Here is a 27,103-nt window from a genome sequence, read left to right as displayed (position 1 = left end):
CCCTGTCATTTAATCCATTATATATTAATACAGTATTATTATTGTAATTACTGGTACTGGTCTGTTATGCCACTTAGCTATGACTTCACGTTTGGTTAGTTTGGGCTGCATCCTTCTAGAAAAGTGTCCAGATTTGGTTATTGTTGAGATTAACAAGCATCGTACAGTTATACCCAAAACCCCCAAACACACTCGCACACATACACAATAGTCAGACTTATTGATTTGTAAACCAACCCAACAAAACATTAACACCCGTGTTTAACATCCAACAGACTATCTGGTAATGCTGCTAGATAAGACACTTCCATACACGTATGTTCATTATGCTAATGAAATGCACCGAATGCCTCGTAATCAGGTCAGCAATTGGATTAATAATGAATCAAAGGCATCACACCTCCATGAAATATTAATGGCCATTTTAAACACCCTCCTCTGAATTTGAGGTTTTCTTTTGAATGAGTGCCTAAATAGAAAACTAATATGCTGCACAAACTCTGTGTGTGTGTCGAATAGACTGCATTTAAAAAATCTCTGTTGTATTGTTGGTGGAGAATAGACTGGTCAATAACTATAAATACGTTTGATGTAAATATTTAATATCGAATTTGTAGGTACATTTTTTTTTTTATGTGTTGGTGGTATGTCAAGCCTAATGGGAAAACAAAATACGGATACGAACAGACATGGGTGGGGTGTGTTTTTATTGCTAAATGATTGCAAACAGTTCTGCCACTAAAGAGGCTACATTTGAGTCATCAGGATATGAATATAACCACCGTGTGTATCTGGCTCTGTGAAATTCTGGTTTAGAGGATGAATGGAAATTACCCATTGGTATTTGCTAATATTTGAATATATTGTTTGTTATAAGGTCATCATTTTTTACAATATACTTCTTATATTATACTTCTACTTTTGAAATAACACCGGTTGAAGTTTTGTGGGGGGATTAAACAAAAAAAAAATCAAGTAGTGTCAAATATGAAATGATGTTTATAAAATGAAAACAACTACAGTGTTTAAGAAGTTTCAAGAATAATATTTAGATTTATTATATTATGATAGTAATCTTATATTTCCATTAGCATTATACTATGGTATAGCATACAACTACCAGTAAGATTCTAATTTGTAATTGTAGCAAAGCGGGAAAAGCTTTATCTGGCTTTGATCCGATTGTCGAGGTTTGGAGTCGGTTCAGCGTGCTATGGAATGTTGGCAGGTTTTCGATGACAGCAGCCAAGCGTCCTTCTTTCCGACACCAACCGGCTGCTCTGAGCCCTCGCCAAGCCACGCACACTAGGATGCATCACCATGACGGCCATTTGTTTCTTTATTTAATTGTTTATAGGCCTTTAGAGACCACTTTTGGTGATTTAACTTAGAGGCGTCCTCTTTGTGAAACCAAAAACATTGTCTGAACTTGGTTTAGGGTCGTTATGTGTTTGCGGATCCGAATGCTTTACTTCATACCACACAGTAAGCATGGAGGTCACGATATCTCCAGTAGACTAAGCCTTTATCACCCTGACCTTCATTCAATTGATGCCTTTTTCAGCGTTTTTACTTGTCACATGATTGATGCTTTGAATGGGAAGTTGGAAGATTTAATTATATCATTTTTAAAAATCCATCATGGCAGACCATTGATAAATGACAGTAATTAATGCAGTCCCCTCAGTTTCACACCAGCAAGTAATGTGGAAGCCAATCAGTGTGCATCATCACCTTTAAAAAAAGCTTCTAAAGACACATTTGAGTGCTGTTTTAGGAGCATTATTGTACAACGAGTCACTGGCTTTTCTGTCTTTATAGTCTTATTCCCAAATGAGCAGCGTTCACTCAGTGGTTTAGGTTCTCTCTGGATTCTGCATGAGCACTGATCTAAAATAAGGATTAGAATTGTACCATTATTTGATCTGAAGTGAATATAACTTCATCTAAATAGAATTTCTAGTTATTCATACTTATTTTAGCCAGCAATACTTATAATCCTGCCCACTTGCTGTATTGAGTGTTGAGTGTGATGCACTGTATGTAGGTTACAGATGGAAAACATAAACTATGTTTTGTGAGCAGCTGATTATTGGAGTACAATTCAGGCCCCCGCTCTCATTTTAGCCATGCTGATCATTGTGTTAGAACTATAATCACATTTGTAACGGTTGGCCAGCTCTGTGGACCACATGTTGTACAAGTCTTTTGTGGCTCATGTAGCAATGTAGCCTTACAGCAATTCTCAGACATACACACACTTGTATATATACATACATACAGGGTCATTTGAATGTTCAGTCTATACACACATCTACCCAAATACAAGGACACACAGAGACGGATCAAATCCTATTTCCCAAATGCAACTTTCTATTTAAATCAAACACGCCACTAAACCCACACCCACAGCTTCCCATGTACACTTTTCGCTTCCTTTTCTTACCCCTCTCCCCTCCTCAGTTCCTAACTAAATCTCACTTCAGAATGTGAATGTTTCCGATTGGCTTGCAGCGTTACCATGGCATTCAGACCGGTTCAGTTGTAAAGGCGGGCGCTTGTGGACTCGGCGACGTCACCCGTCAATCTCAGCGATGGAGGATGGGAGGAAGAAGACAGGAAAGAATAAAAGTAGATCTAATTGTATGTGCTTGTTAAAAAAAAAGCTCTCAGTGTCACAATAGGATATGTGGGTTTTCCGGTTTCAGCGACGACAATATCTTTCTTTCACTTACACAAAGGCTTACATGTGCGTGTGCGCACACACACACACACACACACACACACACACACACATACACAGCATGCATGCACACCAAACAAGTGAGAGGAGAATGTGAAAAAACAAGCTGATGTTCATGAACAGGTGATTCCTCAAATCTTTTTTTCTCCTCATCAGCAAAACTTTATTTCTGATAAAGAAATGTTCTCTCCCTCATTCCATCCATCAGTCACTCTCTCTTGCTTCACACCCTTTCTCATTCTCTCCCTCCTTTTCCTCACTGTCATTAGTTGCTATGGAGACACCTCCATGGCATTGTAGGACCTCTTGAAAAGATTAGAATGGGAGAGGGGGGGTTTGGGGCTGGACCAATTGTTCATATAGGGGGCAGGCGGAGGAAAGGGGAAGAGGGGAGGAGTGAAGGAGTCAGGATGGAGGAAGAGAGTGTGAGTGTGGAGTAAGTTGTATGAGCGTGTGCATGTCTGTTTGTCCTGGGTGATCATCTCTAAGTTTTACAGATTGGATCAGACTGTGTAAAAGAGAAAGCCAGTGTTTGTTTGTGAGAGTGCTGGGGTGTGTGTGTGTGCGTGTGCGTGTGTGTGTGTGTGTGTGTGTGTGTGTGTGTGTGTGTGTGCGCTCCCGGAACGAGGGTGAATTCTCGTGGAAAAAGGAAGCAGGTGGCAGATGACAAACAGACCTTAGCTGGTGAGTTTTTGTGCTACTGCCTATTACTATATAGAGGGTGTGTGCGTGCGTGCGTGCGTGCGTGCGTGCGTGCGTGTGTGTGTGTTTTCTTTCGTATGTATTAGAATGGCCAGATCAAGGGTTCATCGTGACTACTCTCACTTTCCAGTTAATGAACTTACTTCTAACCATAACTGAACTCCTGACAAGGACATTTTGTTTCTTATAACACACACTCACACACACACACAGTGTATCAGGTTTTGTCATTTAAACTGGATTACAAGTCTCCAGATACTCAGACACCTGCACCAGGGTGTGACCCGTGATTCTGTCTGAAGTATTTCATTTACACAGTGCTCTTTATCAGTTGGATGTAAGGTGCAAACAAATCAAGCTAATATTTAAACATTATTTCAGATCCCCACGTGTCTGCATGCAGACTGTTTGTCAGATTTTACCTGAAAATAACGGACACTATCACCCTGTACACGTGTTTTTCTTGTGCTGCTGTGGTATGTGGTTTCAGACGTGATCTAGTTTTATTCCGTAGTGACACAATACTAGCTATACGGCTCAACCAGTGTGAGTGCCGCTTCACAGCCAGCCGTTTCCATGTCAACCCAGCACCAGCTGCATGATGTTTTGCTCGTCCGTATCTTTCGAGCTAATCTGTGTCCGTCTTAAATTCAGACAAACTAAAGATTGTGACTCGTGTGTGCAGAACATAGATAATTTCACATCGTTCTAAGTATCTTGTCAGTTAGTGGCCTGTGTGTGTGTGTGTGCTAATAAAGGTTGTAACAGCTTTAGTCTGGGAGAGGAACGGGTAGAACATGGTTGTTGAATGGGTAGATCATGGTTGTCATGGTAACAATCACCCCTATGCTTACTCAGTCTGGGGTCTGAACTTTCCCCTTCAAATACCAAGCACTGTCATGGTTCTTTGTGTGTGTGTGTGTGTGTGTGTGTGTGTGTGTGTGTGTGTGTGTGTGTGTGTTTTGTGGACATTTGGTTGGTCTCCACGAGGAAAACTGCTTATTTTAATAAAACTGCAGCTAAATGGTCATGTACTTTATATGTACTGGCTGGGTTAGGGTTAGGGTAGAATAGCACTAATTAACTGCATGACTAATTATACCCATATGAGGTTCACATGAGGGAAAGTGTGTGTGTGTGTTTGTGTGTGTGTGTGTTTGTGTGTGTGTGTGTGTGTGTGTGTGTGTGTGTGTGTGTGTGTGTGTGTGTGTGTGTGTTAGAATAGAGATACATATAATTGGTCAGAAGGTAATGTGCCTATGTGACTGCATAAACCACCCTGTAACCTGCTGGGCCTCTCTCTTTGATCTTTCACTCTTTTATACACACACACACACACACACACACACACACACACACACACACAGAACCATGACAGCACACGTGGCTTTGGAACATTAAAAGAAATACAATGTTCTTTGATGCTTAATTTTAACAGTAACCATTTGATCTTAAAACAGACACACAGACACAGCATATTTTCTTCAGAACTTGAAAACACCATTTGAGAGAGAGAGAGCTTTAACTGGTCAAGCATTCATTAAAGTTATTAGAAATTGCTGTGTGCATGTGCATATAATAGCTACTGTTGGGCTAAGGACACTCTGCAGACACGCGCACACACACAAACACACACACACACAGTGAGCTTCATTTAAAAAATTCAGCTTTTTTTTGTTTACAGTACTGATATTTGTAAGTACTTAATACCTTACAGAACTCATACTTGTAACTTGTGTGTGTGTGTGTGTGTGTGTGTGTGTGTGTGTGTGTGTGTGTGAGGGTGAGAGAGACAGAGAGATGGAGGGGGAGAGAGAGATAAAGAGGAAATTCCTACTGGGTAACAGAAATAATTGAAACAGTATTGCCTGGAGAGGAGTTAAATTGAATAATTGTGTGTGTGTGTGTGTGTGTGTGTGTGTGTGTGTGTGTGTGTGTGTGTGTGTGTGTGTGTGTGTGTGTGTGTTTAAAAAATTATAAATGGTGTGTGTGTCGTCATGGTGTGTGTGTGTGTGTCACGTTTGTTGATGTTCTTTGTTGCTTCTGCTTTACTTTACATAATTTTTTGCCCACAGTTAATAATTCCTTCATTTATAAAAGAAGCCATATTTCACATTTTCCAAAGTGTTGCTTCTACTAGAAACCAACGTTAATTTGGGTGTATATTTTGAACGGACTGCCGCAGCCTGGCCTTGTATAGTGTCTGTGTTTTATCAGGCCCAGATGGGCTGGGCACAATTATTTATCGTTAGTGTCTGCCTCCACTCCACATGTTTCCAGCTATTACTGCTTGGCAAAAGTGCCATTTCAGATCTGAGTCATTTCTGACACAACACTTTACAATTCAGATCTGTTTTGGGGCATACACCCTGCTTCTGAGTCACCTTTCCAGCTAAAGAGATGGTTGTATCTTTTGTATCTTTAAAAAAGGTACTTCATTTTTTTCACATTTTATTCAAAATGTTTGGAAAGAAATCTGTCTCCTGTCTGACCTCCATGACGAGATCTATTTCATCTTAGACTTGTTCTTGTTGTACGTTAGTTAAATTGAGCAGGACATAAGTCCCAGTCAAACAAATGCAGCAAATATATTAATTTATTGAGAAAAATTATTCAATATAAAATATCTGCACATTAAAAAAGTATGCGAACATTTAGGATTAGCCATTAATTTAAAAGTAAACTTAGTCCATCTGTTTTCAAACAATGGGATCAAGTGTCAGTTAGTGTCCTGCAGTATTTAAAGGACCATGATCTATGCAAGTGTCATCTTCACAACATGTGGCTGGAAAGTATAATTTGGTATAAACAAAGGAGATTTATGAGGACCTTCAAAAATGTTGCTGTCATCAAGCTGTAAAAGGTTCCAAAACCATCTATAAACAGTTTGGACTCCACAAATCCACACTGGGACAGATTGTGTCAGAATAGTGCAAATATACGACCATTGCTACCCTTCCCAAGAAAGGTCAACCAAGAAAGATCACTCAAAAAAACAAGAGGTGCAATAGTCTGCAAGGTCACAAATGAACCCTGGGTAACTTCTTACCGACTAAAGACTTCTCTTCTGTAGGCTAATGTTAATCTTTATGAGTGCACCATCACAAGAGCATCTTGGTGTGCATGGTGGAGTTGTAAGGAGAAAGCTACTCTACAAAACAACTCTCCAAAAATTATATTGCTGCCAATCTTAACTTTGTCAATTATTATGTGGACAAGCATGATTAATAGAGCTTTTTGGTTTAAATGTGTGGAGGAAGTTAAAACACTATATTTCAGTATAAGGACTTTTATCCCATCTGTGAAACATGGTGGTGGTAGTATCATGGTTTGGTCCTGTTTTGCTGCATTCGGGTCAGGATTACTTGCTATCATTAATGAAACAAATAATTCAAAATTATGCAAGCAAATTATAAAGGAAAATATCTCAATATCTGTTTTCAAAAGAAAATGGGTCATGCAGCCAGACAACAACTCCAAACACACATTGTTCTACCAAAGAATGGTTAATGTTAATGGTTAAAGTTAATTTTTTTTAATAGCCAAGTCCAAATCCTGAACATAAACCAATACAAATTTTGTGGAAGGACCTGAAGCAAGAAGTTCATTTAAGGAAATATGCCAACATGGTTATAGCTGTTCTATACTGAGGAATGGCTAAAACAGTTACCAGAAACATTGATGTGCACAATGGGTTCACACCAGATACTAAAAGCATACAGTATATTTTTGCCATGCACAGGATCATTGGATCATTTTTCTCAATAAATAAATGATGTATAATATTTTAGTTTAATTTCTTTGACAGGGTTCACATTGTACATCTTTTTGTATGTGACAAATACAATTTTAATAATAGCATTTGTTAAGCTACTGTTTAATTCAAAGACACATTAGAAAGTTCTCAGGACAGCACACGTGACTTTAACATGAAGGCAGCATTAGTCACAGTTACAGTCTGAATTGTCATTTGAAAGAACAAGTATGGGAAGATCCACAATGTCCTGTTTGTGTGTGTGTGTGCGTGTGTGTGTGTTAGCCAGACATGTTCTTTCTAATCATTTAGGACTCCAGTGGGCCAGTAAAGCTTTCATTAAAAAGGCAGACCCGAGACACACCTCAGGACATGGCCTCTTAGAATCATATAAACACACACACACAGGCGAGCGCATGCACACCTACTGCGTCAGCAGGGTTAGAGGACATTTTCTTTTGGACAAGGTAGTTAGGAAGCCTTGGCGTCCCTCTCTTCTCTGCTCTGCTGACCTGTTTCCGATTTTAAGGAGTTTCTAGGGAGTTGCAGGTTCGGACTAATGGGTTTACTGCCTGTGTGTATACAGACACATGAGCCTGTCAGCTGATGTACCAGTATTTCTGATGACAGCAGGATGAGCTGGGTGGGTTGCAGGTCATTTTCCATCTAAACACACACACACACACACACATACAGGGAAGGAGCAGCAACAGTAATGCCAGTTTGGGTAAAGGTTGCCTGGGGATTTTTCTCTCAGGCCGCAGTGTGCTGTGCTAATTATCAAGTGGCACACTTGCAGCTGACTGCTTCTTCCTCTCCATCTCTCTTCCCTGTGGAGATAATAGTCCACAGTCTCCACTTCTTCCTCTTAGTTCACTTCTTTCCTACTGCTCTTTCTATTTTGCTCCCCATCCCCCGATCTGTCTTTCTATACACTAAAACACTATTATTCTTTGTATGAATCATAAGAGGGACATATATTTATCAAGTGTGTAAAACTAGTAACATTCATGTTGGATTTTACAAGTTTCATTAATTTCACTTATATATTCTGTTTTATTATTCTATGGTCAGTCCTCGTTTTTGATTGGCTTGAAGGTGCGTGTTCATATTGTTAAACTCCACTATATTTAGTTCAATTCATTTTTATTTGTATAGTTTTTTAAACTGCGGACATTGTCTCAAAGCAGCTTTACAGAGATAAAGCAGTGATAAAGTTGTATAAAAAAAAACTATATCGACAGTTGTATTTTGACACGTACATGGTAATATACAGTTCTTTCCCAAACTGTTGCCACAATGTTGGAGATACAACCTATCTAGAAATCTAGTGGAATTCTAGTGGGAAACTTTCCTGAAGAGTGGAGGTCATTCTAAGTGCAAAAGGGGACTAAATGTGGAATGGGATGGACAAAAACGCACACGAGTATTAGGTTCAAGTGTCCACAAACTTTTGTCAATATATTGTAGTTCTGGTCAGTTTGATCTATGTTCTAAATAAATGTGCCACCTTTTAAACCGTTGTAACCATAGTAACAAGCATATTTTTGCTTGTCCTTTAAATTATATGGTAAATATGGCAATTTGCATAAAGCCAAGATGAATTTGACAAAGTGGAGAAGATAACAATAAAACGAGAAATATAATGCAAACAAAACATTGAATTGACTCAAGACACGGCACAGACACACTCGTATACACACACATATGCACACACACGCTCTTTTTCTCAGTCCCTCCCTAATTATTTGTTAAAATTCAAATAAATGTTATCAGGTTGCGTTATGTGTATTCTGTGTATGATTTAGAGCAGGCAGAACTTTAGATGAATATATTAAATTTCTGTACTAAATCTATTATTTTTTTTATCTTTTGTATCACACATTAGAAGTTTAACTTAATTCTGGCTAATGATCACTGTACAAGCGGGATACTCTACGTGCGTTACATGATTTTAATGTGCTTCACATTGGTGGTTCTTCAGCCTTCATACCTTCACTCCAAATATAGTTATGTGTAAATATTTACTATATCCAAAATGTTTTTACCCAGAATAATTTCCTCATTTGTATCCAAGCCAATATGTACCCCCACAGTTTTGTTGTAGTTTTTAAACAACATTCAACTTATAGTCAAGATCTAATAAAATGTCCACTATGCAGTGTTAAACAAATTCTACATTCTAATGACCCATATATAAAATAACTACTAAGAATTTACTGTTATTTTTATCCATGCAGACAGTTTTGCACTGCAAACATCAATGACAGCTTAAACTTCTCAGTGCTGGTAAGTGACCAGGGTATAATTTGATTGCACTCTGCTGGGAAGTTATTTGCCAATTTGCAATTATAATTCTGTAATGCACATCTAGCCGTAGATTACCTCTTTAATAAGGTAGTCATATATGTGTATTTTTGTCTATGTGCATATAATTGTGTCTTCTGGAGAGTAATCACCTTGTTTACTCTGGTTATGTAGTTGCACTATGCGGTTAGAGTGTGTTTGAAAAATTGTTAAATATTAATATGAAACTGACCATCAAATGACGAATATATTCATGACGGAAGCTCGAGTTTGTGTCTTTGCAGGTGACTGTATGCATATGCAGAAGTGGTTTGTGGTTGTTGGTTCCTCTAAATGAGCGGTGTCTTCATTGAGTTTCATGTAGAAACAATACAATTAATATTGATCCACTAAAGTTTTTTCTCTCTAATCAGATAACATTAGAGCAGGTTGTTTAGTATGGTAGAGGTGTAACTTTCTTTCTGCCTGTGAGCAGTGTGTTGTATCGTTCAAGTTTCTAAACACTGTGTATTCACACTGGGAAATGTATTAGACCACATTCTGACCATAGAATGGTGACTCTGTGAAATTAAAAGAACATCTCTATCTGATCAACTTTTAGTAACATACAACATATTTCACAATACAAGTAATACTTAGTCATTTGTAGTTCTTCCCCAAACTGTTACCACAAAGTTGGAAGCACACAATTGTATGGGATGTGGTGCCAGTTTTATTTTCCCTCAAACTAGGATGCCCAAACCTGTTCCAGCATCACTATGCCCCTATGCACAAAGCCAGTTCCATGAAGATATAACATTGGGAGATTTTGTATTTTGTAACTGTGTCATAATAAGGTCAATGTAAAGAGGTTTGCAGGTGTGCTTCTGATCGTTATTAGACACCTAGAGGTACATTTTGGGTTAAACAATCTGTACACCAACAATCAAAAGAGCTGAGATTTGGTTTACAGTGCTTTGGGGAAGATCGTCATTAAAACCAAAATACACCTTATGATAATTTAGCATCATATTCTAAAAAAAAGTAAGTGGAGATGCTCAAAAATTATCCCTTCATTTTTAATGGACCTTTTCATTTAAACAGGCCATTCTCATGTTTTATGCTACAGGTCTGTGCTAAACAGATGGATGCACTATTACTTTGGCCACTTTGCTAGTACAAAAATAAACATGTTGGGTCCCACATGGTATTGTTTTTTTGTAATCAAGCCCACACTCTGAACTAATTCAATAGCCCTGATTTTCAATGACCTGGCTTTAGTCTTAGCCTACTTTTGCACTCTTTGTTCTCGTTTTTTTTTTTCCTGTCACAGACACAAAAACTGAATCATTTAGAGAAGTAGATAGACAGAGGCGGAAAGAAAAACAACAGTATCTCCCTCTGGTCTGGTTTAAGTATGCCTAAGTGCATCTGTGTGTGCTGTATCTTTTCATCTGGAAGACCTGTACTTTTCTTTCTACTAGTCAGCATTTTCTTCATTAAAAAAAAATCCATTTTCTATTAATTTAGCCAACCACCAAAACATATGTATAACTTATGCCTTTGAGATTATACCACCAATTTTATTAAGGGGCTGCTGGAAATTTAATTGAACATTGTCTCTACATTATTTCTGTCTTTCTTTCTCTCTTTGTCAATCTGTTCTATTTAATGGTGTTTCTGTTATGTGGTTATGGAAGGAGGCCAAACGTGGTCTGTATTGGAGCCATATACTAACACTTACTGCTACTGTGATAGGCATCTGAGCAAGCTCTAACATACCAACTAGTAACTTTCCCAGAGTTTAGAGTGCTGAAGCAAAGAGAGCTTTAAAAAATATTCATGTGAGAAAATACATTTGCTTTTTCCTCACCTACAGTAAGTAGCTTTCCCTCTGCTTGAGCCAGTGTGCAGTGATCATCACTCTGCAGTGATGCTGTATACTTAATATACAAAAAGTATATACAAACTACAAACTTACAAAAACACGTTTGGGCAAACTGCTGAAGGGTGAGTTGATAAATCAAATTGCTGCAGGCAACGTTCTTTTATCTGAACTACAGACAAAGCATAAGGGGAAGTGGGTGTGTGGTATATTTCAGTTTATAAAGATGTACGGTAGTTTCTTATCGTTCTGTACTACTTTATTTGGGCACCCAAACATTTCTAAGCATTTCTAATGAATAGCATTGGCTATGAATAATCTGTAAAAAAAAAAAAAACATGGAAGTGTCCATCATAGTACAGCAAATTTAATAGTAACAGAAATGGCATTAGATTTTTATAAATTTTTGCTTACAATATGTTTACATGCTGCAACAATACCCCCACACACACACACTCCTTCAGAAATAATACATTGCATCTTAGAGTTCTTACTGCCAGTTCTCTCCTTTTTCTCTTTTTTTTTCTCTCTCTCTCTCTCTCTCTCTCTCTCTCTCTCTCTCTCTCTCACACTCACACACACACACACACACACACACACACACACACAAACACACATCTTGCATGTAGAGCAGGTTTGGCGGGCATTTTTCTTGACTGCTTAGGACAGCAGGTGCAGTGTGACAGCTTAAGTGATTTTTTTTGCACGCTCACCTGGCAACAGGAGGGCGTGTGTTTGTGTGTGTGTGTGTGTGTGTTGTGCTGAAATAGCAGGTTTGTAGAGGGAGGGAACTGGATGTGCAGTTACTTCACAAACACGCCAAACCCCAGCTCCATGGAGAAGCAGTTTCAGGGGGAGTGTTTAGTGAGAAAAATGGATTAAACTGACTTGGAATTAGACATTAAACAGCTTCGGAATTACACAAAGGAGCAAAGGAAACCCATTCATCTTGTTTACTTTTGTCATCATCCCTTGTATTTATTTATTTATGTATTTATTCATTTATTTATTCATTCATTTCTGAACTCGAGGAAGATCAAGGACCAGACTGAGAATTGCAAAGCGTACTGGTAGGTGAGCTGAGTTGTATATTTCCCCAACAAAGGGTTCTTTTCTTTTACAGAAAAAGGAAAGAAAGTTTACAACTGATTTCTTTAAAACAGTTTACAACAGTGTTATGCAGATTTGATTGCTTATTATGATGTAGGTCATTTTCTTGTTATTTTTTATTCTAAATTAAACAAAGCTACAAATTTGGATGGCATTTATTAATATTTTTTTCATTTCAGGAATGTACTTCAGCTATATGTTTGGATGGTTGTGAACAGATACTAACATTTATGATATACAGCTTTAGCCCCTATATTGTTTCTTCAGAAAAACGTCTGGTCATTATACAGAATTTGTTTTACAATATGTTTGGTTAAGGCATGCAGTTGTAATATGAATTGAATTAGTGGTTATAGGTTTAACTTGTATATGTAGTTTTCTCTGTAATAATGGAGACGGAAATCCTTACATAGTTAGGACCTGCCTTATATCCGTCAAATGAGAAATATGGTTTTAATAGGTCATGATGTGAAATAGGCCTTGTCCTATTTTACATGAGATTTCTTGAATTACTACCGAACTTTTCAGTAATAATTTCTGTTCCCATTTTGGAAAATGAATTTAAAATGAAATTGCCCAGTGGCAGATTTGATCTATGATAATTTTGCCTTTCCTTTAGGGGTTTGTCTTTGGAGTTGGAAAAGGATTTCTTTCCACTAGGGACTTGGTAAAATTTCTCACTGCTGCTTTTAGAGAAGGGCTAGTGGGATTCCTGTAGCAGATGGGAGTGCTGGGTTGGGAAGTGAATGAGTTCTTTAATGGGAAAAGAGGAATGCCTATTACATATTAGCCTACAGCACTGTAAATATCAGGGAGAGCTGACAGATGGACGTATGAGTGTCTGCATGTACGTCTGTGTGTATACACAGATGAATAAACTCAAATATTCAGTAATGCAGGGCAAAAAGGGCATGCAAAGTGGTGTTTATCATCATTTGTAATATAGTATTATGCATATAGTTTGACAATATAGGCATCTGTAACCATGCTGATAGCCATCATGTAAAGAAAAAAACACAATGCTAATAGAGAGGAAATAATACCATAAATACAATATTATATGTAGCAATAATGAAAATTTGGTCATTCAAAACTTATTGGCAAAGTGATGAGTGAATCAAAGTATTTTTGATTCTTTGTCCTTCTCTGCCTGAGAGAGCTTTTAATCTAGCTATATGTCAAGCCTTTCCTCTATTATTGTGTATGTTTTAAAGAAAAAGAAGCATTTTGTTTGTTTTGGTTCTTAGCTGCTCCTTCTCCTCTCTACCTAGATCTGGCAACCTCGCTCTTACAGTATTCCTGTGGATCATTGGATTTGTTGTTGGAAAAGAAAACCTCACCTCTTTCCAGATCATGTCACAAGCACGTCGTTGTGAAGCCCTGCCACGATCCCTCAGCCACGCAGAGAAAGCCAGCATCACAGAGACCTCAAGGTATATCCTGATACATATTTATCCAGGTATCTGACAAAAGCTTTGTTTGCTTGGACATGTTGAATGCTCACTGTGTTGCTTTCACTTCACAACACACTCCAAGGGCTGTCCCAATCCTCCTTAAGCAAAATCAGTTATATATATGCACAGTTGTAATCATATACACTTTAATTGTATATTTCACTGCCTGTCAAAGGTTCGAAACACCCAGTCTTTTATCGTTTTTTAAACACACATGCATGTTCCATTTGTTTATTTGCAACAACCTGGGTAAATTAACAGCATAAAGATTTTCTTTGACCAAGAAAACAAACACTGTATATATACAGTATATACTTATTCCACATTACTCTTCTTAGTAACCTGCATGTTTCTGGGAAGATGTTCCACTAGAGTCTGGAGTGTGTATTTGTGGAGGTGCAGTCAGCATGCCAATTCATGTTCAGATGATTGAGGTCAGAGTTCTATAGCAGGCCACTCAAGATATTTCACTAAAATGCATGTAAAGCATACCTTTATGGAGCTAAAGTTCTGCACAGGGGCATGATGCTGGAAAAGGTTTGGGTCTTTTAGTAATGTAATGCTATTACAACCTAAGACATCCTGTAAAGTTGTTTGGAGAAAAATCGTATAAGGCTGGAAAATGCAGGCGTCCCAATAGTTTTGTCCGCATAGTGTATGTTCTATATTATAAAGATTTTTTTCTCTTTTCCTGTCCCACCTTGTAAAAATTAAGTTCTTTCAGTGTGTAAGAGTACTTTAGCCTCTTTGCTTCAGTTTAGAAAAGGGTTTTTGGTTCTAATCAATCATGTTTAGTGTTATGTTTTACAAGAAGCAGTCTGACCCCAGAGAAACAACAAAAAAAAAACTTTATAGAAGGAACATCTGGGAGCATTATGTGTGACTTAATATAACACGACTGATCAAACCCACTCTTTTAACTGTGCTAGGAATGCAGAACCTTTGGAACTGCAACTAACGTTACCTATTTCAAAAATAAATGCTCCTATACATCACCCCAAAGCTACACTTTGCACAGAGGAGCATTTTATCGAGATAATGAAACACCACTATTATTTAAAGAAGTGAAAATGGGAGGAACATTAATGAAACCATAAAAGGAGGATTTTACATACTTGCAATATTACATACTTGTAAGGCATGAAGCCATTATGGGAAGAAAATACATTATATGGACAATTGTTTGTTGGATACATGACTATAAGATTCATATGGGCTTTATTTAACATCCCATCCCCTATTTGTTGTTATAATAACGTTCACTATCCTGGGAGAATGTTCCACTAGATTCTGGAGTGTACTTGTGGAGATTTGTGCTTATTCAGCATCAAGAGTGTTAGTAAAATCAGGTAGTGATGTAGGTGAAGAGGCCTGGGATACAGTCAGCATTCCAATTTATCTCAAAGGTGTTCAGAGCTCTATATTAGGCCATTCAAGATCAACTCCAAACCCATATCCTAATGGCCCACTTTGTGCACAAGAGCAGTGTCAAGCTGGAACAGTGTACAAAGAGCCTTTTGGTGTAATAATATGTCCAACTTTATGTTCATTATTACTGAGATTTTAATTTAAACACTTAAATTGTAGGTTTTTAAATTTAAATAAAATAAGTACCTTTCTTCACGAGGTTTGAGTTCTAGCCATGTTCAAAAATATAATCTTGTCTTTGTCTTCTTAAACATTCTCATATATTCAAAAATGACATAACATGTATATTTTCTCATTTCAATTTCATGTTACTTTTGGTTTTGCACCTACTGTCCAAGCTCACTATGTTTATTGTAAACATCTGAATATCTTAGACGTGTTTTTTGGTTGATTGGCTTCCTGGATCTAAACAGCATTTAAATAATACTAAAACCTTCAGAGCATTCCACTAGGGGGCATTGTGAGACGAGAATGAAATTTAAATTAGTCGTTTTGATGGTATTTGGTTTTTAAACAATTGTCAGAGTGCATTTTTAGTTATATCATAATTAATATGTTCCTTTGTTTGCATGGGCAATAACCATTTAATTGGTTATTAGTTTTATGGAATCATATAAATATGTTAATTGTTTTTTTAGTTTTATGCAATATTATAATAAAAAAATATATATAGTATTATTTTTTTTATTTATTTAGCTTTTATTTTATATATATCTTTTCTGGATGTCTTTGCTTCAGAGATATTTGATATACATTCTTGCTATCAGTAACAGAGACGAGGGAAGTATAAAGTGCACAGCTTTGAGCTTTTAGATACATTGGTATATTAGTATGTTTTGTATGCATTCAGCTTCTAGTTTCTAGCTGAGATAAGGGTTCTGTGTTACAAGAACCACAGCATCACAGTGACCAGAACTACAAAAAAGTAATTTGTATAAATTGTGATTTAATGGTTAAAAAAAATAAAGCAAGACTTTCATCACCTGTTAATTCTCGTGCTTTTAGAACACTTGAGTGTTGAGTGTTTGTCTGAAGTCTTTTTTTCAGTAGTAGTAAGATAGAGGAAGGAAGTGAAAAACACCGCTCAGAAAGCCTGCACATATCTGCACACAACCCCAACTGTCGCACACAGTCACCATATCATACCATCTCATGTTCTACACCACACAGACTAATTTTATACATTTTGCATGCTGTGCTTATATATGCATTGACACTTCTGAGTTGATGCCGAAAGGCCGAATAAAACTTTGTGGGTTCGTGTTCAGATGAGTGTCTTCTTGTGCAACTACAGTTCGACTGACTTTTACTTCCTGTCCATAAGCAGGAAGCTTTTGGTTGTGTGAACAGCCTGTCTGCATCTTTCTGTTGTGTGTTTAGAACTCTGATCTATAATGGGTGGATCTGGATATAACAATATGGAGGCTTCATCACATGGCTATATGTTGTGTAACTTGGAGTGGTTTATCGTCGTACTGCAATGTCGTGTCTGACTTCTTTTTTTTTTTCTTGATTATTTATTTTTATTTGGATCCTTTTCCTCTTAGTGCCCCCTAAACCCACACATTTGCTGGCTTTGCGGGAGGACAAGCGACCACAGCGAATCCCTCCAGCGCCTTGTCGCCCTCTTCCAGTACCTCCGCCCAAACCAAAAGCATTCGCACCCAAGCAGCAGAAACATCCTGCTAAGAGTGTCTGTCTCCTCATTGAGAAGTTTGAAAACTCCAGGTAAGGATGAAGTATTTGTATGTGTGTATCTTTTCAGTGGTTGTGATGTTCATGTCGTATTGTTGGAGTGCACAATATACCTGCTACACTGTGTGTGTGTGTGTGTGTGTGTGTGTGTGTGTGTGTGTTCGTTCAGCTTTGTCTGCAGATATACGTTCTTCATCAGCAGAACTGGGTTTTTTTTTGTAGTAGCTACTTGTTACTAATGTCTGGTTTTGCCTCAAATTCAAATACTTTTTCCTGTTTGAATTGTCTTAAAGTGGTAGCACTTTAGAGTAAAATGTTTCTAATATGTATTATAGAACAACCATAACAGACAATTGGGCAAAGTAATTAATATTTAGACTGCATGCGTTGTGTGTATATATATATATATATATATATATATATATATATATATATATATATATATATATATATATATATATATATATACACACAACGCATGCAGTCTAAATATTAATTACTTTGCCCAATTGTCTGTTATGGTTGTTCTATAATCTAAGAACAAACAGCTACAATGAATTTTGGTGTTTTACAGTACAGAAGTGTGTCATGACAGTGGTTAAAAAGTACTTTTTTTTTTCCATGTTATATCGCATGTGTAACAGCATGCTGGTTTTCAACAAGACTTTGTTCCTGATAGTGTTTTTGTAATATAAATGAGTCCCAGATACTAACATTGCAACTTTTTTCAACTTACATAACATTTAGTTAGCTCTACTGCTTATGTTGCACTGTAACGCAGTCTGCAATGGATGACTAGTTGCAAAATAAACCCACTGAAACTGTGCATACTAATGCTCTAATGTAACAACTTAATCATGGTACAATTGTGTATGTAATTTGCAATACATGCAATACATTGGCCAAAAACATAGACAATTCATATACTTTTTTTGCTTAAATACCAGAGCATTGCATTGTCTTTCAGTTTCATTTGAATTTCTGCACTGTGTGATACAGCTAGATCAACTTTAAGTAGGTTGCACAGTAAGTACTTTCATACTGCTGGTGATTAGTGATACTATCTGAAAGATAATGCTTGTTTCCAAATAAGCAGTTTAGACTACAAATTATTAGTCTACATTCTTACATACTTTTTGTATGTCTGAAGTTGTCCATTAATGTTGCCATTAATGCAATCTTTCTTTTGTACTGTAGTGTATATTGAATAACTTGTCAAATGGAATATTATGTAGGTTATTAAGGCACATAAATAGTCCTTAGGGGTCAGTTTAGCGCTTTAGTCTGAATGCTAGAGATGAAGGTGCATTTTTCCAGGTAAGTGATATAGATCATGTACCACAAAAGTAGCAGTTTGGAACCTTTATTTCTGGCATTAGAGATACCCTTTGGTTAGACTGATTTGGTAACTTTGTTCTCAAAAGCTTTTATTCGTTTACTTCCTATTGAACGGTGCTTAAGTCAGTCTTTATTTGAACTATGATTCATACGCAGAGCATATAAACAAAGACTTGCTGAATAGCACCGGCTTTTCAATCCTACCATTTTATTTACTTCGAAAGAATGAAGAAATACCAGATGATGATGTATACATGTTTGTTCTCTCGTAGGGCCCCGATTCTGGGAGTCCATCCCAAAAGTGGCTTCCGGTTGCACCTGAGGATGGAGACTCCAGCACCTGAAATCTCAGAACAGCCTCACTTTAATGATTCAGAGGTGAAGGACTCTGAGAACGCATTCTTCGTGGATGAAATTGCATTTAAAAAGGACCTGCCTGCTTTAGGCTTTTTACAAAAAGACTGTGTAAAAGACACGGGCAGTCAAGACAAACTTGACCAAGAATGCCACAGTGGGGATTTGGACATAACTCAAGGTGATTCTAACGACACCTACAACAATGGAGACGCTGATCATAACAATATTCACACAGGACATGATGTTGGGATTTTAATAGGCGGCCCGTGTGCAGTTCAGGTTGACGACCTGCCGGAGGCAAACGGGAAGATACCAAATCGTGACAGCGGGATAGACAGTCCATCCTGTGGTGCCGAAGGAGAGGTTTTTCCAAACGAGGTTCCCATCGAAGAGGAAGAAAGGAACGACAGCATAGCCACAGAAACAGAGAGCGTGTCTTGTGTCACCACTAGCAATAAGCGGGACTCGACACAGGACGAAGATAGCGACTTAGATGAAGGGAGCAGCGAAGAACCAGAGAGCCTAGAAGTGAAAGTAAGATATACATAGTATACATACATACACACACTAGATATTCAAGTGTGGCACTTGTGCCATTGGCATAGTGTTGGACATAAGGCATAGTGTTCAGTATATCTTTTGCTAACATTCATGTCAACTTCCTGTTTTTCCCGTTTGTCTTGCTCCCTAAGGCAGCTGGTGTGGTTTTGATAAGTTTAATGTCCCACAAAATTACATATTAGAACTGACATCTTGCCCAGGCTCTGGTCTAGCTGTCTGCAGAGACGAGCTGACTTGCACGCAAAGGTTAGATTTGATTAAACTTTGTCATTGCACAGTATGCTAGTACAAATACAACTAAACCCATTTTGCATCTAACCAGAGATGCAAATAGTAAAGTAGCACGTTTCGGCATAGTTAAAAGAAAGACAAATGATGTAAGATGGCAGTGAAGTTCAAAGTGACTGTGCAAATAACATGTTGTACAAGTAACATGAATCTAGAGACATGGAATAATGTAATCAAATACACGAGAGTACACTAGGATCTGGAAGGCTATTGTAGGATGAGATGCCAACCTGTGCAAAGTGTATATAATTAGTCCATGACCAATGAGGTCTTGGGGAAGAGCGATCACCTCTGCCAAGTAGATTGACTGCTTAATAGAAGAAGCTGTTCCTTAACCTGATAGTGTGTCACACATTGGTGCATGTATGGTTTTTGTTTGTTTATTGGTTGTTATTTGGTTTACCATCAGCTCAGCCAACTTTACTGTCGAGACCAAAACTTTTTACTATGGTGACAGCAAAACAGTAAATAGGAAGTCATATGTACAGGAATAACTCATTTATATTTCTCATTATTTTCAATTGGCTGTTTGAATATATGTGCATACCAAACAATGACTTCATCAAGAGTAAAGGGAAAATGTAGGTTTGGAAAACACAGCCACTCCTTTACCTGCTTCAGCTTCTTCATTCTTCATTCACCCATCCTGTCATAGCTCCAGGGGAAATGAAATTGCTCTTTCTCTTTGTTAACAAGTTATGTCAGTAGGTTCCGGCGTGGTTGTAGTCAGAAGTGTCATTTACGTTCATGCTGCCTTTTGTTTATACCTTTGTGTCTTCCTGTTTTGAATTCTCGACAGGTTACAGGCAAAACCCGTATTGGTGTTTGCTTTTTCTTCAGCTAGTGTATGTCTAGTTGATCATATCTTTCACTGTACTTCCTTCTTCAATCATTTGCATTTTGCTGAAAAGCTTTTAGAGTTTGAATGGATATGTTTTAAGTCATATTAGGAACAAAGCATTGGAAGCCACCACAGGTACGGGTCCAATGCCACTTTAGATGAAAGCAAAGACAGAAGTCTCCAGTCTCCGCCAACTCTTTATAACATGAGCTGTTTTGTTTTATAATAAGATGGTCAAGGACACACATTTAGATTATATAGAATCTAGAATGAATGCGATGTCTTTGAATCTTGAATGATTGTGATGAGTTTAGGAATTATTGTAAGCAACTTAATGTTAAATAAGGATAATATAGAAAACCATATAAAGATTTTGTAAGTAGTAAATCAGATGGCAAGTGTTGGTGTGTTTCTTTTTTTTTTTTTTTTTTTTTTTTTTTTTTGTTGGTAATCCAGGTGTGTCAGGAAGCATTCGTTCTTTCATACCGATCTCCACCGGAAACACCCTACACATTTACACACACATACTCACTCAAACACACACACACACACACACACACACACTCCCCAACAGCCTCAGTTTGTCTGGGTTTTTGTGTGTCTGTGTGTGAGATTGTGTGCACAAGTGAGAGAGGCGTGACATTTTTAGTGATTTAGCTGTCATGGTGTGATACATTTACAGAAAGGAGAGACTAAATAATACATAAAGGGAAAAATCTTAATGATATGCAGCGATGTTCTATGTATAATTTTTGTATGTATGTACAGTATGTATATACAAAGATATGCATGTCTGTATGTATAAGCCTTATAGTCAGACTTACAAAATGTTAAGTGTTTGCTTTTGTTGCCATACATATCTTTACACTCACTTTGTCTCTACCCTTCAACCCTCATGTCCATATTCTCAGCCTGCTATGTGTGTGTATATGTGTGTGTGGGGGCACTTTTGTGGTCACATGCAATAAATGCATCACCATTAGAGCTTTAATAGTATTAAAAGTTTTTGTTTATTTTACACCTTTTTCAAACCTACAGCTAATTCATGAGCACCAAAGAAAGCACAAAATTAATAATGCTATTGGAGCATTAGGAAGTGTTATAAGCGGTTAGGAAGTGTTATAAATTTTAGACCATGGATGTGTGGAAACCAGTGTAGAAATGAAATGATATGAAAGTAAAACGTAATTAGGGGGCATTTTAGGCTGTGCATGTGATTCAGATTATTGGACTGAACCTTTTTTTTGACGTTCACAAGAAGAAAAAAAACAATTCTGTACAAACACAGAGGATGTTAGGATCCATCAGACACATTGGCAGCTTGAAGGAATTAAGAAAATGCCACACTGTGATGCATATATACTGTATGGACAAAAGTTTGTGGATACCTGAGCATAAGATGTGTATGTGCTTTTTAAACATCCAATTCAAATGAACATTTAGTGCCCGTTTGCTCTTATAATAAATTCCACCCTTCTGGGAGGATTTTGGAGTGTGGTCAAGGAGATCTGTGCTCATTTAGCCACAAGAGTGTTAGTAAAGTCAGGTACATACGGGTGAGGAGGCCTTGGGTGCTGTCAGAGTTCTAATGTATCCCAAAGGTGTTCAGTAAGTTTGAGGTTAAAGCTTTATAGTATACCAATGAATATCTTCTACTCTAACCCACTACAACCATATCTTTATAGAGCTGGCTTTGTGCACAGGTATATTGTTATGCAGGAACAGGTTTGGGTCTCCAAGTTCAAATGAAGTGAAGGTTTAATGCTAACACATCCAAAGGCATTCTATACAATTGCTTGCCTCCAACACTGTGGTAACAGTTTGGAGAAGAAACACAAGAGGATTATCCCTTTGTTTGGATAAGGATAGAAACATATGATTGTGCAAAGAAAGCTTTTTTATTATGTTTAAATTCTTCGAAGACCTTCAAGGAAGCTTCAGTGAGCCTTGTCTAGGTGTTGAGGGTAATGTTTCTTTTCCAATATCATTTGTTTCCACAGGTGGTGCAGTCCGAGTCTCAGAAGCTGTTTAATATAGCACAAGAGCTCCTCCATACAGAGGAAGCATACGTCAAAAGACTTAACCTGCTAGATCAGGTATATATCAAACACACATACACTGCCTTACACTCTGCTTCCTGTTTCAGGCTTTTTACAGTACGTCCTTCTCTGTAACCTCTTGCTTTTAGCCCAAGTACATTTGTAACCAAAACCACTCTACCATTAATACCCATCATTTTTCTGTACTCCCTTCAAAAACAAGTTAAATATAAAATCAGTACTTGTAAACATTTTATTAAGTAATATAATTGTGATATATTGTACAAATTGAGCAAATCTAAAACGGGATCTTTCAGTATTTTAGACTCAACTTGGCTTCCCAAGTTTATCACAGCAACCAGAAAGGAGAAATCAATATAGTTTTAATTCTAATAAACTAAACTGGGTTCCTGGGTTAGTGGGTACCTCTTGATAGGTTGCTAACAGGACATAATGGATAAATGTAATGTCTTTTATATATGGGCTACATATTTTATCCAGTTACTGGTATGCATGAGTTTATAAAGCTTTTTTTTTACGCAGTGCTGTATCTGTCTCATTCTCTTTCTCTTTGTCTGTGTGTCTCTCTCTTTCTCTCATTATAGGTGTTCTGTACTAAGTTGACAGAGGCAGGGATTCCTATAGATGTAATTAATGGAATCTTCTCAAACATCTCCTCCATCTACCGCTTCCACTATCAATTCCTGCTGCCCGAGCTACAGATGCGAATTACTCAAGAATGGTGAGATTTCCTTATTTTTGCACAAGAAGATTTTTTTCCCCCCTTTTTAAAGTATTACATAAAAAAGAGAACAATTCAAGTTACCTGCAGTTTTACTTATGGTATATAGCTCATTAGTATAAATCAGAACACAGCAGAAATAATAAAAACCTACCATATGGTGTTTTAGATATTCCTGAGAACGGGTCACTTTGATAGCAAAAGCAGCATGTGCATTATGGCTGAACTTTTATTTCAAAATGTCGGTTGTTATTGAATGGTACATGTATCGGCTGTCCGACAAAATAGAGTGGGTGTGTACCTAAATGCTTATGACTTTATGTTTTGAGGAATCTGTTTTTTGGATTTGCAAGATCAATACTGTACAGTACATGTAACAACACACTTGTGGATCTGACTGCTTTACAGGAACACAAATCCACGTATAGGTGACATCCTGCAGAAGTTAGCTCCCTTTATGAAGATGTACGGAGAATACGTGAAAAACTTTGACCCTGCAATGGACCTGGTCAACACATGGACCCAGAAGTCAACCAATTTTAAAAGCACGGTTCAGAATATCCAGGTCAGAGTCAGTGTATGGATGTGTGTGATTTGTGAGCTGGTTATAAAATGTGCATATATGGTTATATAAAGCAGACAAGTTTTTTATAGCTGTGAATAAACCCTGTGTTAGTCAAGAACACACTGATCAGCCGTAATACTTACAGAAGACGGAAATAAACATTGATTCTTTTGTTATAATTGCTATTGTAAAGGGGTGGGATACATGAGGCAAAACATGTCAGTTGATCTGAAAATATAAGCAAAGCCCAAGGGTGAGGTATCTTGAGGGGTGCTTCCACTAGGCACTGATTTGCATCTAGCAATGGAAAGAATCTACTGCTGGTCCTTGATACCTCTGCATACCTTCAGTGGGCTTGTAGAGTGTAGATTGTATGTGAAATTATTTTTTTTCCTTTTTAGCTAATGAATACTAAGCTGTTTCATGTGCATGTGTATTTGTGGCCATGCAGAAGCAGGATGTATGTGGTAACTTGACATTGCAGCATCACATGCTAGAGCCAGTGCAGCGTATTCCTCGTTATGAGCTCCTCCTCAAAGACTACCTGAAGAAACTGCCCAGTGATGCACCAGATAGGAAAGATGCAGAGAGTAAGTTGACCAGTGACCAGGTTCAGAACCTTTTTTTTCCCCCATGTTTGGGTGTGTATGTGTTTGTAAGTTCATGTGAGTGCAATGTGTGTGTGTGTGTGTGTGTGTGTGTGTGTGTGTGTGTGTGTGTGTGTGTGTGTGTGTGTGTGTGTGTGTGTGTTACGCTTCCTCTTCCTTTCATCGTGTTCCCTTTAAATTGCAGAGTAGAAATATCTTTGTGTACAGTATTTGGCCCTTATTACATCCTGTATTGGATGAAAAGTAAGAAAAGATGATACTTAAATATTACTCAAATTGCCTAAACAAACTTGTATAGCATTTCCTTTCTTTAGACTTGATAAAAATGCATGATATTGGAACCATCAACAAATCTTGAAACTATTCTTCTTATGAACAAATATCAGAATGATACATTGAATGATGTACTGTATAATTTACATTACAGAAATATTCCCGATAAGCTCAAATGAACCTTATGAGCTGCATTTTAGTGTGCTCATTATATAGCAATAAAATGACATTCCATTTGTTATCTTTTCTTTATCTGTGAGTGTCTACAAGCAACACGTTCTAGTGCTGTTAAAAAAGGGTGTTCATTTCCATCCTGTGTGTGTTTGTCATTTAATTCATGCAATAAATCAGTCATCAGATACTTTAAAAACATTGAAGTTTTCTCTCTCGCTTTTTCAGAGGCTCTGGATTTGATCTCCACAGCAGCTAACCATTCTAATGCTGCTATTAAGAAGATGGTAGGTGTAGGCTTATATTGCACTCATCATGTTGTCAGACAGGATGTACGGTTTCCACTTCCTGTTTCTGATACTTCTCACACACTCAAATGCGTATCTAGCGCGTTCTCACTCCTTCGGTTTTGTTTTTGTTGTCTCCCTCTCTGCTTGTATTTCTCTGTTCCTGATCGTAATCCTTTGACCTTTTTCAAATGAAGGGTGATTTGTTTTTTGCTCTTCATTTAATAAATCTGATAATCAATGTTGCCAGAAACTTTAAAAACCTATGTAGTCTCTCCAGCCCTGGTGTGTAAAATGACACGTTTCTTAAAAGGCAAACAAAAATCATATGACCTAAGGGGGGGTTTAATGTTGTGTGTGCATCATTAGGAGAAGATGAATAAGCTGCTGGAGGTGTATGAACGGTTGGGTGGGGAGGACGACATCGTTAATCCGGCTAATGAACTTATCAAAGAGGGTCATATAAAGAAGATGTCTGCGAAAAATGGCACAGCCCAAGACAGATATCTTTATCTGGTGAGTCTTTATTCATGAGTCACTGTTCAGTCTCCTCTTAAAAATGAAGCTTCTGAAACAGACTCCAGATATTTCTGAACAGATTTAGCTGAAACAAAGACATCAGCACTTATTCATCGTTTGAATTGTCTGTGCTTTCTCTTCACAGTTCAATAACATGCTGCTGTATTGTGTGCCTAAACTGCGCCTGATGGGACAGAAGTTTAGTGTCAGGGAGAGAATTGACATCGCAGGCATGGGGGTATAGTTGTGTTTGATGATTTTTAAGATAAAATTAACTCTTTCTTTGATAGGTTTATGTAAATAAGCAAGTATGTGTGCTTGCAAGAGTTAATAAGTGATATTTAATGTAATATTTCAGGTTCAGGACGTTGCAAAGCAGAACCTCGCCCACACCTTTACCATTGTTGGCAAGAAGCGCTCTCTTGAGCTACAGGCCAGGTATGTGTGTACTGTGTGTGTTATTGTGTGCGTGTGCGTGTGCGTGTGTGTGTGTGTGTGTGTGTGTGTGTGTGTGTGTATATATATATATATATATATATATATATATATATATATATATATATATATATATATATATATGCCTATGTGAGTGTGGGTGCACGTTTTTACTTTATCACTGTTGTTCTCATTTACAGAAATGCAGAAGAAAAGCAGGAGTGGATCCAAGTAAGATTTTTGTGTTGCACAGAAAGAGTGACATGCACACACAGTTAGATTCAGACTGACACACAGGAAGTGATAGAAAAAGAGAGTGACATATTTAGCAGAAGGAGTAGTGCTGGGTAGAATAGGCCTGTATAAGTGGTTAGGAAAACAGGTAGAGACAGAATATTCAGCAACTTGGTACTAGTGCTAAACAATCATTTAAACCAATCACTAACAGACCTGGTTAATAACTACATACTTAAACAAGACACTATGTAAATAGATGATTAATTGTTTGGTACAGCCAACGGGAATGGTAAAATAAAATCTTTATAAAAAAATAATCAGCAGACCTTGTTGTAGTCAAATTTGTTATTTGGTATGTGTTCAGGTTGCACAAAATGTTTCTGCAGCTTTATACTGATTGGCCCAATTTAAATACGACTTTGCTGGATGTCATACACTATATTGCCAAACATTTTGGGTCACCTGGTAATAAGTATGTTATGTGATTTTTTTTTTTTTTGCATTGCATTGCATTCCACATTTAGTCCCAGTTTTCCCTTATAATTCCCTCCACTCTTCTGGGAAGATATTCCACTAGAGTGTGCTTATAGATATTGGTGTTATCAGCCACAAGGGTATTACGAAAGGCCTGGGGTCAGTGTTCCAAAGCCTCTCCAAAGCATGTAATCCAGATCTTCATGGAGCTCACTTTGGGCACAGGGGCATTGCCATGCTGAAACAGGTTTGGGTTTCCAAGTTCAAGTGAACACCAAATTGTATTATAGCGCATCTATAGACGTCCTATA

At 37.5% G+C, this 27,103-nt stretch overlaps 1 protein-coding gene across 3 annotated transcripts in view; it reads left to right on the top strand.

Annotated features, from left to right (window-relative positions):
- Positions 1-27,103, top strand: part of fgd (faciogenital dysplasia) — a 50,027-nt gene that overhangs the window by 16,160 nt on the left and 6,764 nt on the right. For 2 of the 3 annotated variants that reach the window (XM_046870861.1, XM_046870860.1), the window contains exons 2-13: positions 13,752-13,913; positions 16,910-17,090; positions 18,668-19,286; positions 22,443-22,538; positions 23,087-23,223; positions 23,632-23,788; positions 24,240-24,378; positions 25,069-25,127; positions 25,497-25,643; positions 25,792-25,884; positions 26,005-26,084; positions 26,282-26,312. In XM_046870861.1, coding sequence (XP_046726817.1) covers positions 13,752-13,913; positions 16,910-17,090; positions 18,668-19,286; positions 22,443-22,538; positions 23,087-23,223; positions 23,632-23,788; positions 24,240-24,378; positions 25,069-25,127; positions 25,497-25,643; positions 25,792-25,884; positions 26,005-26,084; positions 26,282-26,312 — 1,901 coding nt within the window. The remainder of the gene's footprint in view (positions 1-13,751; positions 13,914-16,909; positions 17,091-18,667; positions 19,287-22,442; positions 22,539-23,086; positions 23,224-23,631; positions 23,789-24,239; positions 24,379-25,068; positions 25,128-25,496; positions 25,644-25,791; positions 25,885-26,004; positions 26,085-26,281; positions 26,313-27,103) is intronic. The other variant, XM_046870862.1, reaches the window with a different exon arrangement.

This window comes from Silurus meridionalis, chromosome 17 (assembly GCF_014805685.1).
Source record: "Silurus meridionalis isolate SWU-2019-XX chromosome 17, ASM1480568v1, whole genome shotgun sequence".
Taxonomy (NCBI): domain Eukaryota; kingdom Metazoa; phylum Chordata; class Actinopteri; order Siluriformes; family Siluridae; genus Silurus; species Silurus meridionalis.
The sequence above is the reverse complement of the archived record's forward strand: the minus strand, read 5'-3'. Positions and strand labels throughout refer to the sequence as shown.